Source organism: Psittacula echo (genome assembly GCF_963264785.1).
Source record: "Psittacula echo genome assembly, chromosome: 25".
In the NCBI taxonomy this organism is placed as follows: domain Eukaryota; kingdom Metazoa; phylum Chordata; class Aves; order Psittaciformes; family Psittacidae; genus Psittacula; species Psittacula echo.
This window is the reverse complement of record NC_137760.1, coordinates 5,629,413-5,654,395: the sequence shown is the minus strand read 5'-3', so window position 1 is coordinate 5,654,395 and position 24,983 is coordinate 5,629,413. Positions and strand designations below refer to the sequence as shown.

At 53.4% G+C, this 24,983-nt stretch overlaps 1 protein-coding gene across 1 annotated transcript in view; it reads right to left on the bottom strand.

Annotated features, from left to right (window-relative positions):
• The window catches only part of PEBP4 (phosphatidylethanolamine binding protein 4), a gene marked incomplete at both ends in the record, with an annotated part of 69,983 nt that overhangs the window by 24,950 nt on the left and 20,050 nt on the right, over nucleotides 1–24,983 (bottom strand). Inside the window, 1 exon segment of the mRNA XM_080634608.1 lies at nucleotides 9,824–9,922. Within this exon segment, the coding sequence (XP_080490734.1) occupies nucleotides 9,824–9,922 (99 nt within the window).

The window sequence follows — 24,983 nt, the reverse complement described above, 5'->3', positions numbered from 1 at the left end:
TTCATCAAGGGAAGCCAGCGGAGGGTTTTCCTCACTCTCCTACCTTGTTCCGGCCCTCGTTCACAAACAGCGGGGAATAAACCCATCTCATTTTGCAGGGGAGAAGCGAGCCGGTTGGCTGTGCCCATCCGGAGAGGCAGGAGCACATCCCAAGCTGGGAAAAGCTTTTCTTTCCCAATGCCAATGGGATGCGATCCCAGCTCAGCTCCCCCCATCGCTTCCCCAGAGGCTGCGCAGCGCGGTCGATGCAGCGGGAGAGGGGTCGGAGGGGTGCGGGCGCTGCAGCTTTAATTGCTCTCGCATTTACCTGCCACCTCCTTTCCGAGTCATTTGCGATGCACTAATTAATCACTGGGAACTAAAAGCCCTCGCTTGGAGATGATCTTTTTAAGCCTGTTGGGAGAGCTGGTGCTCAATCGACAAAGGGCCCTTTTGCTGGGTTAGGGGCAGACGGGATCGATGGGGCTCCAACGATCGCCTCTGCCCACACATGCGCTTGGGGTCGGGTGCGAGGGGCCCCGGCATCACTGCAAATCCCATGGGAATGCACCCGTGCCACACCTGGTGGAGATACTGGGGTGAAAAAATGGCATTTTGGTACAAAGGATGCTCCTTTGTGCAGCAGTGGAGTGAGGGTGCGATGGGCTGGATCCTGCAATGGCCACAGCACCAATCCAGGGGGATTTGGGGAAAAACTGTTGCCAACTGTATAAAAACAAGCAACCCCCATTGAGCTGATTTCACCATTTTCTGGAACTTGACGTGTTTTTGCCCTTTTGAAACAAGTTTCCATCTCAGAACACCCAAATTTTAAATAGAACCTGAAGCGACAAGAATAAGCAAACAAAATAAGACGAGTTTTTCATGCAACCACAAATGATATCCTGCTTCCCTCCTGCACGGCGCCTTTGGGGAAAAGAAACTGTTCCTGACGGGAATGAAGCCATAATTTCCCTCTCCCGAGGGAAGGGAAACCTCCTGGCTCCCCCCAGTGATGGGCACTCTTGGGTACCCAGCTCCTGGTACCCACTCGCTGCATTTTAAGACACCTGAAAGCTGAGCTCAAGCATCTTTTGGAGCATGGGAGCAAAAAGCCTTGGCTGGATCCTCCTATGGGATGCTTCTGCCACACTGAGCTTTCCTATCCCATCACCACACAGATGCAGGGATGCGTTTTGCTATGCTCTCCCCACACATGGGATGCAGGGACGAGCTTTTCTGCACCCTCCCCATACACAGGGTACAGGAGCCTCATGGGGTTTCTCAACCACTACCAAATCTTTGGCTGTGCTGCCACCTTTATGGGGCAGAAACCACGTTTTTGGGGCTCCATCAAGGAGCAGACCTCCCAGGCCAATCCCTGCACCCTCTCCACCCGGACCACCGGCAGCCTCACAGGTTTGGCACTGGGATTACAACCTATAGTGCTCTGTATTTTGGCTTCCCCTTTCTTTTCCACTCAGAAGCCAGAGGCTCCATAGCAACCCGCAGCTCCCGGGGCCTGACTTGAGAGCTTTGATGGCACTGTCACTTCGTTTAAGGCTACACCCGGGTAGGTGTGAGGAACTCCAATTCAGCATTCAGCTGGCTTGCCTGTGTGGGGGGACAGGCTCTGCTGTGGAGGAGGGAAGCCTCGGCGCGAGCGGTGACTAATCGCTCAGACACCGCTTGTCTGTGGCACCAGGGGAGGGCAGGGAGAGGGTTTTCCTTCACCGTGCAGCTGCCTCTGCATTCCCTTTTCGGGAGATATTGCAGCTCCCCGCCGGGCTCTGGGGCTCCCGAGCGGAAGCTGGAAAGTTCCCAAGCATCTTCCCGGCGTGGCTGGGGCTCCACTGAGATGCTGCTGCCGATCCCGGCAGGGCTTTGCTGCTTCTCCTCACGCAGCCCCAGGGCCACGTTTTCAGAGGGAAACTGATTGCTGAGGGTTTAAGGTCCCTTGTGCATCCCCTTGCCACAGAGGCGCAGTTGGTGCCTCCAGTGTGCACATGCCCTTTGGATGAGCATCCCTCAGTTTGGATTCGCATCCCTCAGTTTGGATGAGCAGCATTAAATTTAGATGTCAAGCCCCAAACTGAGTACGTGGCCCTTGCCTGAGCTCCCATGAGAAGCAGAGCAGAGGATCCCACCCTCAGTCATGAGCCCAGTCCTGGCCCTAGCAGGGATGCGCTGCATCTCCTGCTGACAAGAGCATCATAACGAGCCCTACTGTGAAGTTTGTGGCATCACTTCCTGCATCCTCCTGTTCCCTATGGAGATAGCCGAGCTCTGCACTCCCATCCAACTGATGGTGATGTGGGGCGCACATCCCCAAGAGCACCCCAAAACTGGCTGGAACAAGGACATTTTTCCTGGTGCAACACTGGCTGCGGCACCAACCCTTTGGGGGCCGAGGGTGATGCAGAGGTGGGGATGCAGAGGTGGGGATGCAGGTGCCTGCTCCCAGCCTGGTAACGACGCCCCATTCCAAGAGGGGCACCAAGGACGGGGACCTGCCTTGCTCAGCATCTGCATGAGCACGGCCCGGAGCAGCCCAGCCCCGCGGCATCGCCCCCACTCCCAAAGGAGGCGCGATGGGGGCCGGCAGCCGCCCCCCGCCACCACCGTGGGCAGCGGCAGGATGTGCTGTCCCTCCCCTGCACTTCCCAGCGAGCACTTTACATAACTTGTGCTGCTTAGTCACAGCTCCGAGCCGGGGCTGCGTTTTTTTTCTTTTCTCTTTTTTCCCTTTTCCCTTTTTTTTTTTTTTTTTTTAAATCCTTTTTCTTTTTTTTTTTTTTTTTTTTTTTTTTGGGAGCGATTTTCTCAGCCGCATCAGAGCGCGAGTCATTTCGGCAAGGGAAGTCCCTTCCTTTCTTCCGTTCCCTTGGTAACTGCACAAATTTGCCTTTCAAATGATTCATGACCGGGGTGCTGTAGGAGTTCCCTCCTCCAACACAACTCGCTCCCACACAGCCACACATGCCCGATTAATCACTGATGAGCGTCTCTTCCGCAAGGTAGACCTGGCGAGCGCACGGAGCCGACGCTCTCCTCCGGCCGTTCCCCGGATGCTCGCGGGGGATACGGACAAGAGAAATCCCATCCCCGGGCTCATTCCATAGATTATACATGAAATATCACCAGGGCAGGGCGGCCGGGATGCAGCAGCAACGGGAGCAAAGTGTTCTCATGGGATCAGCAGTGAAATCAAAGCCCGGCTCTGGCTGATGGGGAGGGGTGAAACTGCCCCAAACTCCTCATCGCATCAGCACAACTTTAGTCTTGATCTAATTCTTATTTCCCCCCTTCAGCCGCCTTAGATTAACAAGCAGAGAGCTGAGCTACAGAGCTGGAGGGACAGAGCAGCAGGGAAGAGCCAGAAAAGTCGTTCTGGGGACCTGTGATGAGCAAGAGGCAATAAGGCAGAGCATCAGCCCGGGCTGAGCCATGCCATGATGCACCTCAGCACACTGATACCTGCTATGTGGCTTGGGAAGTGGCTTGGGATGGAGCTGGGAGCATCTCAGCTGGAAAACAGAATTAATCCGCCAAATATCCCCTTCCGGGTTTGGTGTGTTTTATCTGATTTCTTCTCTCCTCATTAAGAGCAGCTAATTAACAAACCATCGTTTAACTAAACAGCAGTGAGCATGTTTGTAACCTCCGCATTATTGAATTGTGACAAATTATTAGCCTTTGCATGTTAAATGAAATAGAATCATCAAGGGAAAAACCTTAATTCCCATCTGTGTGATGATGGTACCTGCTGCAGAGATGAAAGCAAAGGGACCGATTCATGGGGCAGCTCCCAGTGAGTGCAACAGCTCAAATAACCCCCAAACCAAATGGGTTTCTGGGTGCTGAATGCTTCAGCACTGCAGCTTCACCCTGAATTCATCCGCATGCAATGGCAGGGGGAAAAAACCCAAAAGCATCCATGGGATGGGGATGGGGATGGGGATGGGGATGGGGATGGGGATGGGGATGGGCTGGGTGGAAAAGCTGTGAGCAGCTCACTGCAGGCAGTCCCTGGTTACAGGAACCTTTTTGCAGCCATTCCAATCATAGAATCATGGAACCCTAGCCTGGTTTGTGTTGGAAGGGACCTTAAAGCTCATCCAGTTCTGCCACGGACAGGGACACCTTCCTCTAGAGCAGCTTGCTTCAAGCCCCTGTGTCCAACCTGGCCTTGAACACTGCCAGGGATGGGGCAGCCACAGCTTCTCTGCCCCTGGATGTGTTCAAGGCCAGGATGGATGGGGCTTTCCTCTTCCTTCCTAACAGGCTGCAGCAAGCAAAGGTGTGCTCAGACCCAGCAATGGAGCCCCATCCTCACTGCCATTCCCCAAGACACAGCAGAGCCATTGTACATCCCCCCATGTGCTTTCAGCGCTCGCAGCATCCCAGGGGGAGCTGCTTAGTGGCAGCTTTTCAGGGGGTTTGGGAGTGTAATTACCTGGGAACATTAATTACAAGGCAGGCGAACACGAATGCGAGCAGCAGCTCTGCAAGAGCCCAGAGCAGCTCACATGGGCGAGCAAGATGGGATTTGCAGGGATGCAGCGCTGGGATTAACCCCCTTGCACACTGCGGGTTTGCAGGGTGAGTTTCCCCCATGGAAGAGCACAGGAAGGGATGCACGGTCCCGGGATTGATGGACCACAGCAGCAAAGGGAAGCACAAGGACCAAGGACAGGCAGCGAGGCAGGCACCAGGAGTTGTGCCATTGCTCCAAGAGTGGAAAAGGAAACACAAGGAGGGGGTTTCACTGCAGTGGAGAGGCTGAAGCACAGCGGCCAACTCGATGGCCTTGTGCAAACACATGTGCTCATGCAAAGCCACACTCTTGTGCAAGCAGATGTGCTGCTGCAACCAATGCACTTGTGCAAAGAGACTTTCATCACCTTCTGCTCGCCCTGGGCTCTCACCCTTCTCCCCTTCCCCAGGCCCTGGGGTGGCTTTGCAGCATGCACTCACTCCCTGATCCTGCGGCTGTTGCCTGAAGACCATGTTTAAAGGTAATACAAACACTTTGCTCCCTAAAGCACATCTGTGATTTCTGTACATTGCTTCTGAACTCTTATCTTAAAACAATTAGCCAAAGAGCCCTCTTCATGTGATATGTGCTGAGAGCCTGACAGTAACAGCAATTAAACCCATCTGTTTGCTGAGCATGAACAATAGCGGGTGACACTCAACTTGGGATACTGCTCACGGGAAACCTGTCCAACACAAAACTCATCAGGGACACAGGGGCACCAAGGGCTGGCACCAGGGCCTGGCAAAGGCAGCAGTGCCAAGGCTCCCACCACTGCCGGGGTGAGGTGTTTTGGGGGGACATGACCTTGCCATGTGCCTTTGGAGGACCAAAGCAGCTTGAAGAGCAAAGAAAACTACACTGAAGCAGCAACCTCTTCTGCTTCTTCAGTTTCTCCTTGATGAAGGCTTTATTAACCAGCAGCAACAGAAACTCTCACCAGGGAACAGACTATTCCAAGGATCCAAGTCATCAATTAAACCAACGTTTCTCTCTGTTCTTTCCCTTTCAAATCCTGGGCTCAACCACCAAACAGCAGAGTTGAAAGAGCAGCGTGGAGGAACAACACCGCAGCACTATTATGTCTGCCCTGGATGCAGGGCAGCAGATCCCACTGGATTGCTGATCCCGCGGTGTCAACAAGCCAGCCAGTGACCCAGGGACATGGGGACCGCGGATGCTGGATGGGAAACCTGCCCTGGCGCTCCAGCATCTCCCAAAACAAGGATCCCTCCTGCCCGCAGGATACCCAAAAGCTGTTTCTTTTCCCCACTGGCATCGGTTCACCCACTAAAAAGCATCCCCTGCCCCACAAGAGTTTTCTCCTCACTGTCAGAGCTGGTGCTGCGGGGATGCTGAATGCTCCTGGATCACAAGTGCCAAAGCATCCCCAGCGCAGCCGTAGGAGCAGGATGACGATAGCCAGCAATTATCAGCTGCTCTCTGTTATTTTTACTAAATCCAAGCACATTGCAGACACTTGACTCCCAAACCATGCGCTGCATAAACACACTATGGGGGGAAAAGTTAGCTTTGGAGCACCGGTGTCCCTTTGGGATGGGGCCACGGGTGTGCACTGGGGCCAAGTGCCTGGGCGAGCAGCCGGCCGCCCAGAGCTCCCTCCCCAGGCTCTAATTGTGCAAAAATCCTGTAACTTTTAAGGTTAATAAAGCCCTTGTTTGCTTAAGATAGCACCTGTTTCTATGGTGACACTTGCAACCCGGAGCCTGTTTATCAGCCGGTGAGGAGAGATGCACTGATAAATGCACCCGCAGGAGCAGGCGAAGATGCTGGTGGTGCCGGGACCTTTGGGACCAAGCAGGGATGCTCTGGGCCCCCAGCACCCACCTGCACAGGTCCAGCACCCAAGGGAATCCCACTTTGCTCTGCAAAGCCATGGGAGCAACCTCAGTGCATGCGCTGTGAGGGGAGATGTTCAGTGCCATGGTGATGGGGTGGGAATAGCTCTACTTCAACCACATCCGGCACGCTTGGAATCATGGAATCATAAGTTTGGGTTGGAAGGGACCTTAAAGCTCATCCAGCTCCAACCCCTGCCACGGGCAGGGACCCCTTCCACTGGAGCAGGGTGCTCCAAGCCCCTGTGTCCAACCTGGCCTTGAACACTGCCAGGGATGGGGCAGCCACAGCTTCTCTGGGCACCCTGGGCCAGCGCCTCAGCACCCTCACAGGGAAGAGCTTCTGCCTTAGAGTTCATCTCAGTCTCCCCTCTGGCAGGTTAAAGCCATTCCCCTTGCTCTGTCCCTACAGGCCCTTGTCCCAAGCCCCTCTCCAGGTTTCCTGCAGCCCCTTTAGGCCCTGGAGCTGCTCTGAGGTCTCCTCCAGGCTGAACCAGCCCCGGTTTCCCCATCCCACGGTGCCTGGGTCCCGCTCAGCTCCAGCCTGGCGCCGGGTTCCTCCTGCCTGGCAGAACTGGTTTCCATAACGACTTTCTGTTACAAACATATTTTGATAAAAATAAAGTTAAAGCAGCGAGGCTTTAGTGGAGTACAAATTCGCTGCTCTCCCTCCCCCTTCCTCCTCCCCGAGGAGGGGGAATAAAGACGGAAAGCTTTCCATTCGCAGGGCAGTATTTGCTGCCTTCTTTTCTCTTTCCCCTGCTGAATACAAAATGGAAAGCCTTGTTTACTGGATTGCTCTGTAAACTGGTTCCGACTCTGCCTGGTTACCTGATGCTCTACAGTATATACAGGATAATGTGATAAATTCATTTCCAATTCACTGCATTATCCTTTGAATATTTTAATGACTCATTGAATGGAGTAAAAAAAAAAGAGAAGTAAAAAAAAAAGAGAAGTAAAAAAAAAAAAAAGCTATTTCAAATGAACAATTATGCTGCATTAGAGTAAAGGCTGATTATATTTAAACACTGCTTGCATGGATAACGGGACATATCGACCTCCGCCTATAAGAGCTAATTTGGCTCTTATCTCTAAATAATTTTACACTGCAAATTACCATGAAAACCTAAAGGGCTTTAAAAACATTCATCAAAAGATATTATTCCACTTTGTACCAACATTTTTATTTAAATTATTTTGAATGGGAGTGAAAGCATCTCTCGTGTTTGACAATCGGAGCAGCGGCGGGTAAGGAACGGCGAGCGGCACCCCTGGGATGGGGATGCTCCATCCCCAAAACCCCACCTGGGCAAGCAAATTGAGAGCCAAAACCTAACCTTGGGGACGTGCCAATGTACTGCAGCACCTAGAATGGGGTTTAGGGTTGCCAGGGCTGCTTCCCTCCAACCTGGAGGACGCCCAAGCCTGGGTGATGCTGGGGTGATAGGATGCTTTCACAGCCCCCAACCATCGCGCCGGCTGCCCCGTCCCTCCTGGAGAAAGGCACTTGCAAGCCCCTCTCTGCACCAAAGCAACAGAAGGTGTCATGTAAAGCCTACACGGTTATTTTAGAGCCAGTGTGCAAATAAGCCTGTCAGCTGAAGCTCCTCGGAGCCAAGACTTCCATATACCCCCCAACGATCTGCATTTCAACGAGACACCATGTGTCTGAGCCCAGGGAGCCGGCGGCATCACGGAAGAGATTCGGGAATGATCCGGGGGGAGGATGCTGGGACCCCCCCCTCTGCATCCCGAACAGTGAGGACCAGCCACAGGGCTGGGGGAAGATGGTTCTGTCCTGGTGCCCTGCGAGGGTGATGCTGGGATTGGTGGTGTCTTAGGGTGCAAAGGAGATTTATATGCATATATGAGTGCGGGTACGTGAGAGAGATATATATACACACACTATATATGTGGGATATATATATCATTATCTATATTTTTATATATCATCTCTATATTTAATATACAATATATGATAGAAGCATAGAATATCTCAAGTTGGAAGGGATCTGTAAGGATCATCAAGTCCAACCCCCTGCTCATACATACATATACTTATCTCATGAAAGGAAATGTTAGGGAACAGTTGGGGTTGGGGTCAGTCCCAGACCTGCCAGAGACAAGGCACCTGGAGATGGGAAAGCCCTTCTCCTTCACCAAAACATCCTCTTTCCCCCTCATGCATGATCCAGCAAGGAGCTTTCCAACCTTTTATACTTCAAACTGAACTGCCCAGATGCCAGGGGAGAAAAACCTCCTTCCATTAGCACCGGAGAACTGGTTTGAATCCCGCATTTCCCTTCTTCAATGATCTTACACTCAACTCAAAAGCAAGGAAACCCACAAGAATTGGCCATAGCGACTGCCTCGCAAGGACCTGTGTACAGAAAGGAAATCGAGAGCTTGGGCTTCTTTGCATTAAGTGAATATTAGAATTAATGAGAGACTTTCAGGACCCTGCTGTTAGAAATGGCGAAGGTTCCTGTGAAGGATTTAAGGGATAACCCCCCCCCCAAACCCTGTACACAAATCTCTGCAATTCTTCCCGATGCTTTATGTTTTTCAGCCAATTATGAACTGCATGGGAAGTATTAATATCCAATTTTAATTTGCTTAATATTCCCATTAACAATACAAAGCCTAATGAAGGTATCTGTACAAAAAGCCCTTAGCAGTAATTTCGGAGAATAATAGAGGAGAATGACGAGATATTTCTTGTTAAATGCACGCTGCAAATTAATTGATATCTTAATTAGACTTTCGTACTAAGATTATTCGCTAGATTGATACAGGGCTCAAACACCTCATCTCTTAAATGCTAAAAGCAAGCAGCCAAGGAACAAACTGAGCTTCCAAAGGCTTTCTGGAAGCAAAGCAGTGAGATCCTGTCCGTTTGGCCTGCAGACACTGGGATGTTAGAACTGGGATGCAGCAGGAATTCAGCCCAAACCCATTTCCCCCCTGTTTGCTTCCCCGGCTCGGAAATGTTTTGCTCACCCCAAAAAATAAATGAAAGGGAAAATCTGGCACCACGTTCACCAAAACTGCTTTTCTCAACCCCAAACCCAAAGCGGCACAAGAGGTGGTTGAAACGCCGCGGTCTGCAGAGCAAAGTGGTGGTGGGGAGCTTTCAAAGCAGTGCTTTTTCAGCCTTTCCTTAGAAGAAGAAGAAGAAGAAGAAGAAGGAGGGAACAAACCCAAGCAGCAATATTTTGGGATCAGTTTTGCTCTATATAGCCTGAGGAAGCACTCCCCTACCTACACGCCGAGGACCATTTACATTTCTCCCGCAAACATTCATCCTTTGGGATCTCACCAAGATGCTGCCGTACCGACAGAACACGCATCCCATGGGAAACCAACCACACACAGCGCACCCCAGAGCTTGGGAATGCCACGAGCTGCTGGGACCCCAACACACGGACCCGGCGGGGGGACTCACTGGGATGTCGGTGACCAACCAGTGCCTCCAGAAGCGGCTCCTGGGGTTGGCTCTGCTGGGAACGTCGGGGTCCACCAGCATCAGCACGTACTTCTTGTTCTGCAAGAGAGGAGAGAGCTGTGAGCATGGGATGTGGGGTGGGAGCACGCACCCTGTGAGCAAGGTCCCTTCCAACACAAACCACTCCATGAGTCTATGGTCAGAAGGCGAGCAATGAACGTGCACCAGGGGAGCGCAAGGCTCACAAACCCATTCAGGATGATCAAAATCTCTTCAAACAGAGGAAGACCAAGGCAGGTTTCTGCTACCTCCAAATAAAAGGCACCAAAGAGAACTTCCTCCCCTGCCATCCATTCTCTAATCGCATCCTACAGAGGCGCAGGGCAGTGACGCACCACAGCACAGGGGACTTCTGCTGAGGGCTGTGATCCCTGGAGAGGGGAATGGGGTATTCTTAGGATTCAAATGCAGCTCCAGCCCTGGGGTGGTGGCTGGGGACAGCCTGGACACCCCAGTCCCCATAGGGGTGGTTACAAGGAGTTAAGCTCTACGTAACAAACCCCAACCTAACCAGAAGATGCTCCAGGGGTGCTGCAAGAAGGCAAAGCCACTGCCTCCCCATGCACCCAGGTACTTCTCTGGGTGATGGCAAACTGGGCAACAAGCGCAGGACTCACAGATGATGCTGGTTAAGACCCCAAAGCCCACCCCAGGTCCCCACTGAGGCTGTCCAGCACCCAAAGGTGCCACCAGAGCTACGAGACAAGGTGGATATTTCGGTCCCTTGAGGATGGAGCTGGGTTTGAAGTGACCTCTGGAGGCTGTGGATAGAAAACCTGCTGATCTCAAAGGATTTGGCAGGACCTCAGGCACCAGCTTATCCTGCAAGCACCCAGATTAAGGGCTCTATATCCTAATAAAACCTCCAGGTGCATCTGTCAGCTCGCCAGCGGTGCCAGGCGCTGCTCCAGCCGGCCCGAGGCTGAGGTTTCATCAAGGGCTGGAGGATTCAGCCATGCAATTCCCACTGAAATTAGCTGGAGCTCTGTGCCTAAATCCCCTGGTCCCTTGCGACACCAGGCAGGGATTTTCACAGCGAGACTGGTGAGAGGGGCTGAGACAACCCCTTTGCCTTGTTTCCCAAGCCCCGGTTGAGCAAATGGGGCAATGGAGCTCTGGGTTTTTTCCGTACCTCCATACCCCCTGTAGCCCCTTCCCTTTGCAGCCCAGCGGTGCCGGGCATGGCGCAGCCCCTCCTGCAGCCCCCACCTCCGCACCACGCACGGGTTTTAACCAGAAAACCAGGATTTCAACCCATTTAGCAAATGGTTCACAACAGCAACCGAGAAAATCCCAGCCTCACGCAAGCGCCCTGCCTGGGAGCACGGCCAGCAGGGAGCTGCTGCCCTGGTGCACCAATTCCCACCAGGATCAGCACTTCATCCCGGGCAGTGCTCAAACCAGGTTGGATCAACCTGCTCTAGTGGAAGGGGGTTGGAGCTGGATGAGCTTTAAGGTCCCTTCCATCCCAAACCATTCCATGATTTGCACTTCAGGGGGGTGATGCATGCAGATGTGCTCATGGAAAAGGGGTTGTGATGATGCCACCGCGTGAGGACCTCGGAGCAGAGCTGCCCCCTCCCTCCCCACGCTCCTCACAGCTGCATCCCTGCGAGCATCCCGGATAAAAACCATCATTATTCCTTGCCGGTGCTTAATGGGAAGGAGGAGGGGGGGGGAGAAGCAGCCCAAACCAACCCAAAATCCCTGCGCTGGAAGTGTGAAGGAATTTGAGCTCTAACTTTGGGGAGGGTGCGGAGCCGAGCGCGGCGCTTCTGAAGCTCTCGTCTCTGCTCGGTAGCCCAGCTGGTGGGAACAGAACGTGTAGTCATGGGACTGTCATCGTGTGCTGTCCAGGTTAACATGTAGCATTTCTATTACTATTAACAGACTTTCTGCTCCTCACTCCATCTGTTCTTGGAAATAATTGCAGTTGTACAGACCATGCCTTCGCTCCAGGCAGGCTCTGGGGAGAGGGTAGTGCTTTCATGCAAGAAAAAGGGGGGAAAAAGGGAAAAAAAAAGAGGGGAAAAAAAGAAGTGTTAAAAAATAACAGCAAACACGAGAATAGAGTGCAAGGGAAGTTAACAGCAGGCTCACAATGCGGGACAGATTGTGGCCTAGAAAGGTGCTGGCGAGGCCAGACCCCCACAGGGATGGGAGCTGGGGTCAGTGGCCCCACGCCAGGCTGGGACCAAGGGATTTTCCTCTCTCATCACCTGCAGGCCACCCTAAGAGGCACAATCCTTCCCCTTCCACCTAAAGATAGCAAAGCCCTCCACGACCCGAGTTAATCTCCTGGTGCTTAGGTGCTGTCGCATCCCATGCGAGCAGCCGAGCTGCACCAATCCCCCCCATCAGCCCAAAATCACCCCCAAATCCAGGCAAACCCTCAGACCCACGTCCCCAGATGCAGGTTGGGTGGGTTTGGGCTGGTTTTCCCTTGCAAGCAATGGAGCAGCTCGAGTGCTGGGGGTATTTTAATGCTGAAATCCCTCCTTGACACAGGCTAACAGCATTAGCTGCAGTCAGGGCTCCAACAGGAGCCAGCCCGGAGTGACACGGGAGCTGCTCAGCTTTACAAGCATGAAGCAGCCCCGGGGAGCTTTGGGAAGGAGGAAAGTGGGTTTAGAACAGAAAATACAGGCAGCATCTTACACTGCAGGGGGAGAGGGAAGAAAAAGCCATTTTGGGTTAAGACAGCTGAAAATTAGGGGTAGCAAAGCACCCCCAACAACTCATCACCCTTTCCACACGGTGCATCTCGCCAGTGTCCCACCAATGGGGTCACCACTGGGCTCACACATAGGTCACCTTTCCAAGGATCACCCTTCCAAGGGTCCCCCCTTCCAAGGGTCCCCGTTCCCTGCTCTCGCAGCCATTCCTCTCACCAGGCCTTTCACAACCAACCTTTAACCATCCCCACGAGCTGCTGCCTTCCCCACGGGGTCAGTGCTGCAGCTGGATCCATCGCTTCCCCCCTAGCTTTGCACCCCACATCGCTGGGCTCAGGCATCCTGCCCTGCTTCAACACCCGAAACGGAGCCAAAGCGGCAGAGCCGGTGGCAGATGACAGCGCGTCGTGTTTTCCCTGCTAATTGTTTCTAGCGGGAAGCAGCCGCGATATATCCCATTATTCCTGCAGGAAGAAGCAGCTATTCCAATTAGGCACAGGTTTAGGAAGCTAGCTCCGAGCAGGCAGGGACTTTGCAGGAGGCAGGCAGGCAGGAGAGGGATTTGTGCGCTGAGGATACACACACAGCTCCATCAATCCCGCCGAGCCGGGGCTGCACAGGAATTAAAGACTTATCCAAATGAAAGCAAATAGGGTGTTAAGCGACACACATGTAGAGCAAGTGGTTTCCTTGGAAACCAGCACACATGGAAGCAGCACACATGCAGAGCCCCAGCGTTTTCGGCAGTACCGGGGCAGCCGTGGGGCTGTGTCCTACCGGCAATGCCCACACTTGGCTGTGGATGGAGCCGGAGCAAAGCCCCATCCCGTTGGCATGCCTGCTGCAGGGCATGGAGGAACTCTGTGTGAAATGCACTTTCCCCTGGTGCTGAAGGGAAGCCGGATGGTGCCCAGCTTTGCTGCTCCCATTCGCCTCAGGAATTCAATCCCAAAACTAAGGAAAACTGGCAAAGCCCCAGCCTGGTGCCTGCTTCCCAGCACAGGATAGAAATGGGTTTGGTTGGGTTTGGGAAGCCCATCTGGATCCTCCCCAGCTTGTCCATCCCTGTTCTAACTGCTTCTTGCTTCTCCTGCCTGGAGCAAGGGCCGTTACACTGCTCACAGCAAAAGCATCCCCTCACCAAGGGAATAAGTGAGGTTTCCAGTTGACCTAACGCCATCCACATCCTTTACAGTTGCTGAGGAATGTGCCAAGAGAAGAAGCTGTGGCTGCCCCATCCCTGGCAGTGCTCAAGGCCAGGTTGGACACAGGGGCTTGGAGCAAGCTGCTCCAGTGGAAGGGGTCCCTGCCTGTGGCAGGGGTTGGGACTGGAGGAGCTTTAAGGTCCCTTCCAACCTAAACCATTCCATGAATCTATAAGGTAGGAGCTGCTGCAGAAGCAAACCACAGCATTGACAGATCAAGATGGTATCAGAGCCAGAAGTCCCTCTGCCTGCCCTGGGCCTAAAGCTCTTCATTGCACTAGGCCATAGCATCTCACTGCAATCAGGGTGACTGATGGCACGAGACCATACGGACCAAGGTTGGCCAGGCCCTTTGGTGCAGAGATGGGATGTGGCAATGCATCCCGAGCATCTAAACACACCCAAAGCAACCTGCTGGAGTGGGGCAGGAGCTCCTGGACGTGCCCAGCATCCTGGGAAACATCCTCCTGGCTCTCCAGGGTGATGGCTCGAGGGTCCAGCCTGCACCCCTCCGGTGCAAGAGTCAAGGCAGCGCTGCTCCTCCCGCAAGGTGGAAGCGCTGCGAGCACCAGCTGAGAGCTCAGAGTCAATCTGGGCTCTTTTCTTGGCGTGTCCCCAGTACTAAAAAGTTTCTATAACGGGCGCATCGTTAGCGATTCTGCTGCTGACGCTTCGCCAAGGAGAGCTTCCAGCTCCTTCCTCGGTGGCTAACAGCGCGGGGGGTGAGACAGGCAGAGAACTGGTTGCAGCCGAGTCCGTTCTCGTGCCTTTGGGAGCTTGCTGCTGAGCACGGCAGGGTTTCACCTTCCTATTCTAAACCAGCACCTCGCCACCTCCACTCTTTCTCCCCTCGCAAACCAACAGCTCAGCACTATCAACCCTGCTCCGCAGGACTTGCCCAAGGGGACAAGCAGCACTTCCTGAAGGCTCGACCCAGCTCCATCCCCATCCCTGTGCTGCCAAAGGGAACTTCATTGACTTTCCAGCACTCTGCAGCTCTCCCCATCCCTTGGCTCTCCCCTGGGGCTCGCCGCAGCAAAGCCAGCCAAATATTTATGCAGGTTAATGTTCTAATGAGAACAGATTAATCCTGGGTTGTTAAAGCGAGCACGTTAAGGGGCTGTTCCCAGATGAAGGACTTGGAATGCTTTGAGAAATGGTTTCTTTGCTATGAAAGGACAAGAGTTTGTTTTCTCCCCTAGCAGAATAAACCAGCTCCTCGCAAGAGAACTGCACCGGGTGCGTTACACACTTCATGCAATCCAGTGGGAAAGTGGGATAAACCTTTCCTGAGGTCCATGATGCTGTAAACAGAGGTTTGCAAGAGGTTCTGCATCACTTTTGGGGAGGGAGAAGAGCAACAGGTTCCTTGCTCAGAGACCCCACTGCAGATCACACCCTGGGTTTCCCAAAATTGAGGTCCATCTACATCATCACCATCATGATCACCATCATTGTCATCACCTGCAAACTGAGCACCACACATCAGGGGACTGGGGTGCACATTCCAGCTTCCAGCCAGATAAACCCAGAAAACAAAAGAGAAACCAGCAAAAAGGGAATTAATGCCCCAAATCCTTTCCAAGCTGTTGCTTCATCCCCCCCCCCAATCCCAGGAGCTATTTATTGCCATTTGGACACACGGTTTCGGGGACAAGCTAATGAGTGCTTGTCCCTGGGCTGGGGATGCGGGGCCGGCAGCGCTGCTCCGCAGGCAGGGAACAGGGATGGACTCGAGGGAAGTGAGGAGGAGGAGGCGGCGGCGAGCGGCCGCGATGGCAGAGCGCAGCCTTCCAAGCCAATTACTGTCACACGGGGGGACACATGGATTGGTGACATTTGACATTTCCTACACAATATTTTGATGCAGAATGGCACCTCCGTCACAAATTATTTTCAAATCTTGGCTCGGGCTTTGGGTGGGATTTTTTCCTTTTTATTATTTTTGGGGGGGAGGGGAAAAAGGGGAAAAAATTCCCAAGTAAACACCCAACAGGACGAACAGGGTGGCGTTTGGAAACGGGCGAAGGAAAGGGTCATCGGCCCACCACTGAGTGGGCAAAGCAACCAGCGCCACCGAGGGTAAATGCACCCCAAAAAAACCCCAGGTTTTGCTTTGGGGCATCACTTCTGGAAGAGCTCATGCACCCACACTGCCCTTGGGCACCCTCAAACGGGTTTGTACCACTTCCTCCCATCCATGCAAGGGAATGAGCAGCCATGGCCACTGTCCCGGCCTGAGAGCACAAAGGCTGAGCCCATTCCTGGCACAGCAGGGGTTACCAGCACTGGGAATTGCTGAACCCTGTGCTCCCAGACACCTCGGGAAAGCTGAAATGACTTTAAATGCCTAAACATTTTAAAACAAACCCGGCACAATTCCGCTCCCAACTCCTCACTCTCTCTCTCCCATTTTTACGGCTTCCAGAGCTGTTTTACGCCTCATTACCTGCACACTGTGAGTGATGTCTGTCGGTCCTAGAGCTGTAAATACCTTAAATCATGCTTCATTAAGAATATCTATGGTGCTATTAAAGAGCTATAATAGACAACGAGTTAACAGATGATTAAATATGAACTCCATTTGTGTCAGTCACCAGCGTGCAGGAAGAGGCTTTAAGTTTTTTAAACTCATTCTCATTATCTAGGGAAGTGGGGCTGCAGCTGGCAGGGATGGAGGGGGATGGAGGGATGCTCGCACAGGGGTGGAGGGATGCTCGCACAGGGATGGAGGGATGCTCGCACAGGGATGGAGGGATGCTCGCACAGGGATGGAGGGATGCTCGCACAGGGATGGAGGGATGCTCACACAGGGGTGGAGGGATGCTCGCACAGGGATGGAGGGATGCTCGCACAGGGGTGGAGGGATGCTCGCACAGGGGTGGAGGGATGCTCGCACAGGGATGGAGGGATGCTCGCACAGGGATGGAGGGATGCTCGCACAGGGATGGAGGGATGCTCGCACAGGGATGGAGGGATGCTCGCACAGGGGTGGAGGGATGCTCGCACAGGGATGGAGGGATGCTCGCACAGGGATGGAGGGATGCTCGCACAGGGGTGGAGGGATGCTCGCACAGGGATGGAGGGATGCTCGCACAGGGATGGAAGGATGCTCGCACAGGGGTGGAGGGATGCTCGCACAGGGATAGAGGAATGCTCACACACGGATGGAGAGATGCTTGCACTGGGATGGGATGCAGGGATGCTCCTTTATCCAGGGCCACCCAGGAGGGACCAGCTCCTCTGCTTTGTAAGTCCAAGCTGATGATCCTGGCAGCCCTTTACTCAGCTGTTCCCACCCATACAGACAAATAGCACCCAGAGACACATGCAACAGATTGAGCTTTAGGGTCTAGTAGCCAGAGATTGAAAAGAAAACAGAATAAAGGAGGAGGAGGAGGACAACAAGGAGATGTCAGGCTGCTTTGAATGGGACAGGATGGGTACCTGGGAGGAAGGGCAGATGGGACGGAGAGATAGATGGGTACCCAAGAGGAAGGGCTGGAGGCAATGCAACAGCAGACTAAGCATTACTGTCTCTGTGTTAAATCAGAGCTCAGCACCAATGAATTGCCAAAGCACAAATTAACTAATAATTAATACTGTTAGAATCCTGTGAGCACACTGAAATCCTGGGAAAAGAAATGATGAGTTGTCTTGTTTTCTGGATTCGATTTTCCTCTATAAAAATAAAGAAGGGTTTCACAGGCAGCTTCAGCAGAAGTGGATTATCCCACTGCTCCAATCTCACCTTCCTGCCGTGACTCAGGATGATTCCAGAATGCCACCACCACACCAGCCAGAGAGAGAAAGGGGAAGGAGGTGGGAGGCTTTGAGGACCAGGACAGACCCTGACTATGGGAATGCTGAGGGACCTGATAATTCCCCTCTTTAGCAAGGTGGCCATTATCACAGCAGATATTCCCATGGGCTTTGTAAGGACGAAATGGGGCTCACTGGGGATACTGGGGATGAGTGGTGCCTCCTGAGCTCTTCGCCATCCCCTCTCCCATCACCTCTCCCATCCCTTCCTTCTCCAGGATCCAGACATGGACCCGGCTGATGTGGGGACTTGCCAGGCTCTGCCCCATGCCCTGCTCTGTGCTCCTCTTAGGAATGATGCTCATCCCTATGCAGAGAGGGAGACAGAGGATGATGCTGAGCAGGTCCAACACCCCTCCATGGCCACCAAATCCCACCACTACCTCTGTTTCCCTAACTCTAAACAGGAAACCCCTGGCTTGACACCCTATAGGAACAACAGCAGAATAAGCTCCTATTCCTACGAGTGCCCGGCGCTCCGCAGCATCCTGATTCACCATTCCTGAATCCCTCCACCCCTCCTCGCTGCCAGCCACGACCCTGCTCACCGCCCGCCCGCAGGGACCCATGGCCACCGCCGGGGCCATGCGGGAGCGCGGGGGGCCGCAGCGTGGGGCGGTGACACGCGGCTCCCCCGGGACCGCGCGGGCGGGGACGGTAATTGAATCTCGGCGCTCGGACTCAGCCGGAGCCGGCGCAGTGATTGAGTTAACTGGAAATGCCATTTCCGTATTGTTCAAACTCTTCAGTGCCCCGAGCTCCTTATCAGCTGCTGCTGGTCCCCTCTGCTCCTCCGCTCCGACCTCGCTTCCCCTCCGACAGCAGGGTCAGGCTGCAGCGCCCCCAGGGTCACCGAAGGAAATTAATCCTGGAGTCCCTTGGGAAGCGGGACAGCGCCTCAAGTGCGGAGATGGGGAGGGATGAAGAGCTCTGCTCCCTCTTTAGGATGAAATCAAAGCACTTCAGGAGGTGGCGGGAGCTGCTCTGCCCATCGCCAGCACACCCACCGCATCCATCTACACAATTCACCCCCAGCAGCTTGAATTCGCTTGCTCCCGAGTTCCAAGCATCCAAAAGTGCAGCCAGGGCCTTTCCTTTCGCAGCCCTGATGCACCATCACCACCTGTTGATCTGCACCCAGAAACTGCTTTGGCAGAACGACCAAGCACTAACCCTGCCTGCAACGCAAACCGCTCTTGCCAGGAACAGGAGGGAAAAGATGCTCAGCTCAGAACTTCCCTCCCTAGTCAAATATTTAATAATAAACTCAGAGGAGAAGCCAACTGTCTCCCTTGGATGTGGTTTTCACTTGGAAGTCAATGGGATTTGTATTCCCATCCAAAGTTTCTCTCTTGTTTTCAAGGCTAATGTACGTTTTGTTCTAATCCAGCCATCTTGTCACGTTAAATACAACACAAATCACATCGACGTGGCCCACCCGGGGGCGATGAGCACCCGTGTCACACTCTACCTCTCTGCAGCACACACCAGCACCCCTCTCCCGAGGCCCCCATCACTTTGTTAATCGATACCGGTCCAAAGCTTTAAATAACATTTTAAATACCCCAAGTGCGAGAACGTCCACGTTAATGTGTTAATTTCCACGCTGCCTTGTTGCTTTGAAATCCCGGGAAAATGGGAAGCTTAAATGAGTCCTATGAAAAGGAACAGTGCATCATTAACACAGCCAGATCCATATCACAGACTGCAGCAATTACCATGCAGTGAAACACTGCAAGCTGTGAAGAGCTTTCATTACCAAGGGCTTTACAGGTCATGCACCTCTGGCCAATCTTACGCTAAAACAAGCATTTTCTGCACCACAGATTCCAGCTTCATTTAAATCTGTAATTGCTTTGATTTCAGTACATATGGAGCACGGGGACTTCATGACTAAGAAATCTATTAGTCAATAAGTTTGCTACTTTTATGGACCTTTAGTCATCTTGCCTCAATTTCTTCCCAGGTCGGCTGATGGATGGAGATGCTGATTTCCACTGCAGGTGCGATCGGCCCCAGCTCCCCTTTGCTGCAATTACATCCCCGGGTCACCAAGGGGGAATTCAATCAGGGAGCTGGCCCATGGGATGCTGCTTCTGCCTCAGAAACACAATTCCCTGCCGCCAACAGCCCTCCTCTAACCTATAACGACCAATTGATGGGGTTTCATTATTTCCCAGGCTGTGCAGAAGGGGTTTGGGGCACGGATGCTCAGGTGTGAATCAGGCATGATCCCTCCATCCCTATTTTCCCTATTCCTGTATCCTCCCCAGATCAAAGAGCACTTTGTGGACAAAACAAACCTGATTTTTACGGCTTCCTTTTGAATTCATGTGTCTTGAAATTGGCATATTCATTGTGCATCTCTTAGAAAGCTCCCCAGCTTAAGAGCTGTGTTTTACACCTTTGTATAAAACCCCAGGTGAGTTGGTATCGTGGGGTTATCGATCCCTCCACGGGCGCCGGCGGCACCAGGAGACAATAGTCTATTCTCCTCCGTATGGGTTCCTGTATCCAAGTGCCTTCCAGGAGTGCATTAAATGATGCGATTAACATCTGTCACATGCGGTTCAGTCTCTCTTTCAGTCTCTCCCGGGGGAAGCAGCCGCACGTGCTGGGGAAGGGTTTGTTTTGGTGGCTTCATCCGCTCCTTTCCGAAGCACTTAGGACATAGAGGGAAAAGTATCTCTGTGGGTAAGCTGCCCTTTGCGTGCTGGACGGAGCAGGGCTCAGTGGGGTTGGCATCTTGCAGCCAAACCCCTGTTATCTGGGGTTATAACTGGTCCTGGGGTGAAAGAAGGTCTTGGGGAAGATGCTTGCTGGAGGACCCTGCAGCAGCAGCGCTAAGCAAAGCCTCAGCTATGGGGCTGAATTCCCACAGCAGGATCAGCCCAAAAGGCTGAACCCTCCCTTAAATAAAGCCCAATTCCTGCACATTCCCATTTGTGGCACAGCAAGAGCGCAGCCGGGCAGCTTTAAGCATCCCACCCATTCCTTGCTGGTCCAAACCCAAGCCTGAATCCCACCACAATGTGGATGCAAGGGTGCTGCCTCTGTTCTCCATCCCACCAGCACCCAGAGCACTCTTCCCTGCCCAAAACTACTGCCTGCAACACTGGGCAGTAACGATGTGATGCCACCAAGCAGCGATGTTCCAGCATTCTGGAATTTGGGAAGGACAGAGAAAAACCAACACCCTGCCCATCACCACCATGGCAGGGTCAAGCCCTGCTATGGATTTTTGGGTTGGGGGTAGGATGAGTTGGGGTTAGAATGAAGCAGGATGGTTGGGTCCTGTTGCACCTCCAGACAGGCAGGAGGATGGGATGCTGCTCCTGCAGTCGGGATCCTCTTTTAATTGATTTCTCATGGTTTATTGGCTCCGTGCTTTAATTGCAATACAAACGTTTGCTGATGCAATTATGGTGCATATGTGATAAAGCTGTTAGAGGATGTCACTGGGTCGTATTTCTTCAGTTGTTTGAGGGTGTACGAGGAGCTGTGCTTCCTGCACAGATTCCTGGCGATAACATGCAATTCCAAGGTGGGTTTCTTTGTGTCAGAGGGGGTTTTTGGTTCTATATATTAAAAGCAGAAAAAAATTGCCTTACAGCAGCTCATCTGGGGGTGAAATAATCCACTCAACATTCAGATTATCAGCTAATGCGCATTTGCATTAGAATAGGCTAGAAGAGCTCCCGGGATAGAGCAAGATCCCTCTGGATCAGCCATTGCCCTTGCACAAAACAGCAACGGATCCTTGCCCTGAACACAAAACTGCTCATGGATGAGGCCTCTGCCCCCCACCCCAGAGGAATATTCCTTGGGAAGGGGACTCTGCTAAGGGATTTCATTATAAAGTGTTTAAATTTAGGGAGGGGAAAGCAGAATTGTCCAGAATTAGCCCAGAATTGAGCCATGGTGCCAAATCCCAGAGCAATCCCAACGGCTTGCATGTGCCCCACACAGGGATGCTGTTGCTGAGCCCATGGCATCAATGGAAGATCAGCAACATCCCCTCACTCCATGTCCATGCCCACCTTCAAACCATCAGCAAATTCAGGAGCAGAGGCTGCATCCCAGGTGAAAACCCATTGCCCTGCATGGAGCTGTAGGAGCTGACACAGCAAAGGCCAAATCCTGCCCAGGGAACAGCCGGGAACGGCACCGGGAGTGCCGGCAGCCCCTGACGCTGCATCTTCCCCATGGGAGCTGTCAGGATGAAGCTGTGGCCGTGGCAGCCTCCTTGGAGCCTCTTAGAAATGAGCTGGATCCCGAAGGCAACCAGGCCAAACGAGTGAGGATGTGACAGGGTTTGGGGTCAGATCTGACTCCTCTCCCCGTGCCCGGCACAGACCTGGGAGCTGGATGAGAAGGGAATGCTGAGGGAGCACGAGGCGCGCACCAAAAGAGCAACCCTGTCCTTGTCATCATGAATCAGGCACATGTGAGACAAGCAGAACGCGCTCGGCCCCTCCGGGAAGGGAAGAGGATTCAACCTGCACTTCCAAGCCCCCTGGATCTGGCCTTCCCGGGACGCGCCGTGCATGGAGCAGGTTTGCAGACACATCCTCACAGCTCTCCTCTTCACTTCCCCATTGAAAAAGCTATAAATAGGTTTGATTTTTCTGGTTTTAACCCCTTTTCCTTTGCCCAAGCTGGAAAATAACCCCACTTCCAGCAAGGAGATGGACCAGAGACATCACCAGCCAGGAGTGGTTGGGCAAGGAAGGGTTTGCACCCCAAAAATGCACGTTGTTGGTGCAGGCAGCTGCCTAAGACATCGAGCATGGGGGTCCCAGACCAAGCAATGGGGTCTTGGTACCTCCTGAAATGCCTCTTGGCTTCAGAAACCCCAGCCCCTATAGCAGCACATACAGATATAACCCTATAGCCTGTACGAAACATCAGTGAGGGGGTGCCTGGGAGCCCCTCTCTACCCATCAGCAGCATTTGGGGGGACCAGGAGCTTTGGGAAGCACTGAGAGAGCCCTGTTTGAGGGCAGCAAATTCATCCCAACCCCTTAAAACCGAAATAAAGCTCGAAACAATCCTGAACCAACCCCTCGAGCCCAAACAGCAGCAAGATTTGGGAGCCAGTCCAAGCTCTGCAGCTTAGGCCCATCTCCAAATATCTCCCAACAAGTTTATTTATGGAAAATAAAATCAGTCCAAGATGTTCACAGCTCAGGAATATTTAATGCTATTTGGTGAGAAAGTATTTCCAGCAAGGAGGGAAGCACACGGCTCCCTGCATCGCACCGGGGAGGATGCTGGCACCGACCCACACCAGTCACCCTGGGAGCTCGGAACTGGTCCGACTGGATCGAACCCCTCCCTAATTGAATTCATACCCATCCTGCTTAATGAACTGGGGCTGGAGGCACAGCGCTGGGCTGTCTGCGAAGGTGAGCCCTGGGAAGAGCCAAGTGCCAAAGCAGCTCTGATGGGGAGCATCACCCCACCGCAGCACCCATCATCTGGCACTCGAAGATGCCCCAGGGACCCAACCGGATCTATCCCATCACACCTGGAATGGGAAGCACAATTTCCCTGGCTGGGAAGAGGAGGAAGCAGTGGAAGAGTGAGGGATAATGCAGATGATGCTCAGACACAGAAGTAACCCTCACCCTGTGCTGCACCGTGGTCTTCTGCCTGCTGATACCCCTGGAGCCACAGAGGTTACAGCCCAGCCACGGAGCTGTCTGCTGGGACAGCCCTGAGTCAAGGGCAGGCCAGACGCAGCGGTGATGGGAGTCACTTTAATAGACACCTGCCACCTGATGGGGAGCGTTAATGCGTCCCCCTGCTCCCCCTGGACAGGGATGAGCATCCGAGCATCCTCAGCCCGGCGGGGCGGCCGCATCCCTGCTGTCACCTTGGCAAGGAGAAGGGGGGGACACAAAACAACCGTGGAGTGGGGGAGAGCGCCGGGGCAAGGCCTGGCTTTTACAAACAGCTCTAATATCCCTGGAAGACGTCTCGGAGTCATGCTCGGGGTTGGAAATGTCTCCCATTATAATTATGAGTCATTGGTGACTCAGTGACATTTCTGAAATGAAAAAGCAAGAGGCTGGCCCAGCCCTTGGCTGCCCCGCTCGGCGGCCACACGAGAGCCACGCAACTGGGGTTTAATGCTCCTTCCCAGACAAACAGCCCCCCCAGACCCATCACCCCTAACCCCGGCTGTGCATCCGCTCGGGAGCAGTGCCCCGGGATGGAGGGGTTTGCATTCACACCCTGAGCTTTTTAGTTTTCCATGGGGGGAAAGGTGGGATCTGAGCCCAGCTTTGCCACTCGGGCTGCTCCGGAGGCAGCAGGAGCAGCCCCAGGGATGTCATGAGCTGGGCAGGACTTCCTGGAACATTGCATTTTGATGCAAAACCATTGCAGTTAATAAAAGCAACCTGTTGGGGACCCCCAAAAGCCCAGCACCGATGCAGCAGCATGGCACGCCAAGGCTTAGTCCAGACATGGGGCCAAGATGTTGCTGCAAGCATCTGCATGAAAAGGGGTTACAGCGACAGGCACCAGTGCGTGGTCCTCAGGCACAGGCCATTAGGCATATTTTCATTAAGGCAGCCCTACCCTCATGGCTCGGTTTCCTTCTGGGAGCAGCCAAATCCAGGGCAGGAAACACTCTAAAAAGATAATCCTCAATAGCACAATTATTCCCCCCCCCCCCCCCCATGGTCCCTTTACAGCCCGAGGGCTCTGTTATTAAAGCACTAGATTTTAGAGAGCTGCACTCGTGAAAGGCACAGGGCAGGGGTGCTCAGAGGCTGGGATGATTGGAGGCCAGGATGCTCAGAGGCTGGGATGCTCAGGTACCAGGCACAATGCTCCACATTCACAAACCCCAGTTGCCCCACACAGGAGCCTGGCAAGGCTGCAGCAGGGCAGGGTCCAGCACCAAAGCAGAACCAGTCCATGGGGCTGGAAGCTTTGGGATGCTGCAGGAGCCCAGCGCAGCGCAGGAGCCCCTGTGCACATCCCTGTGCCACGCACAGCGGGTGAACGCCGGCTCGGCATCGCGCAGCATGGAATGTGCCGGCAGCGCCAGGACACATCAGAGCAGAAATAGAGCCGGAGCCAGCGTCCCCCCGCCACCCCCTTTTTACTATTATGTCTGAGAAGCGACGTCTCTCCTGGGTTTTTTCCCTTCCCTGTACGATGATTTAATCGCTTGGTGATGAGGGCTGCCTGGCTGGGATACAACTGAGCTCTGGGCATCGCCAAAAGAGATGGGGGATATAAAAAGAGGAGGAAGCATCAGTAGCAGCGACGCTGATTGACAGGGAATGAAATGAAGCGGCCAAATTTCATTGGCGTGGTTTGAAATCCCAGGACGATGCGGAGAGCTGATGGCTCCTTTCCTAGGGTTTTGCCAGAGCTGGC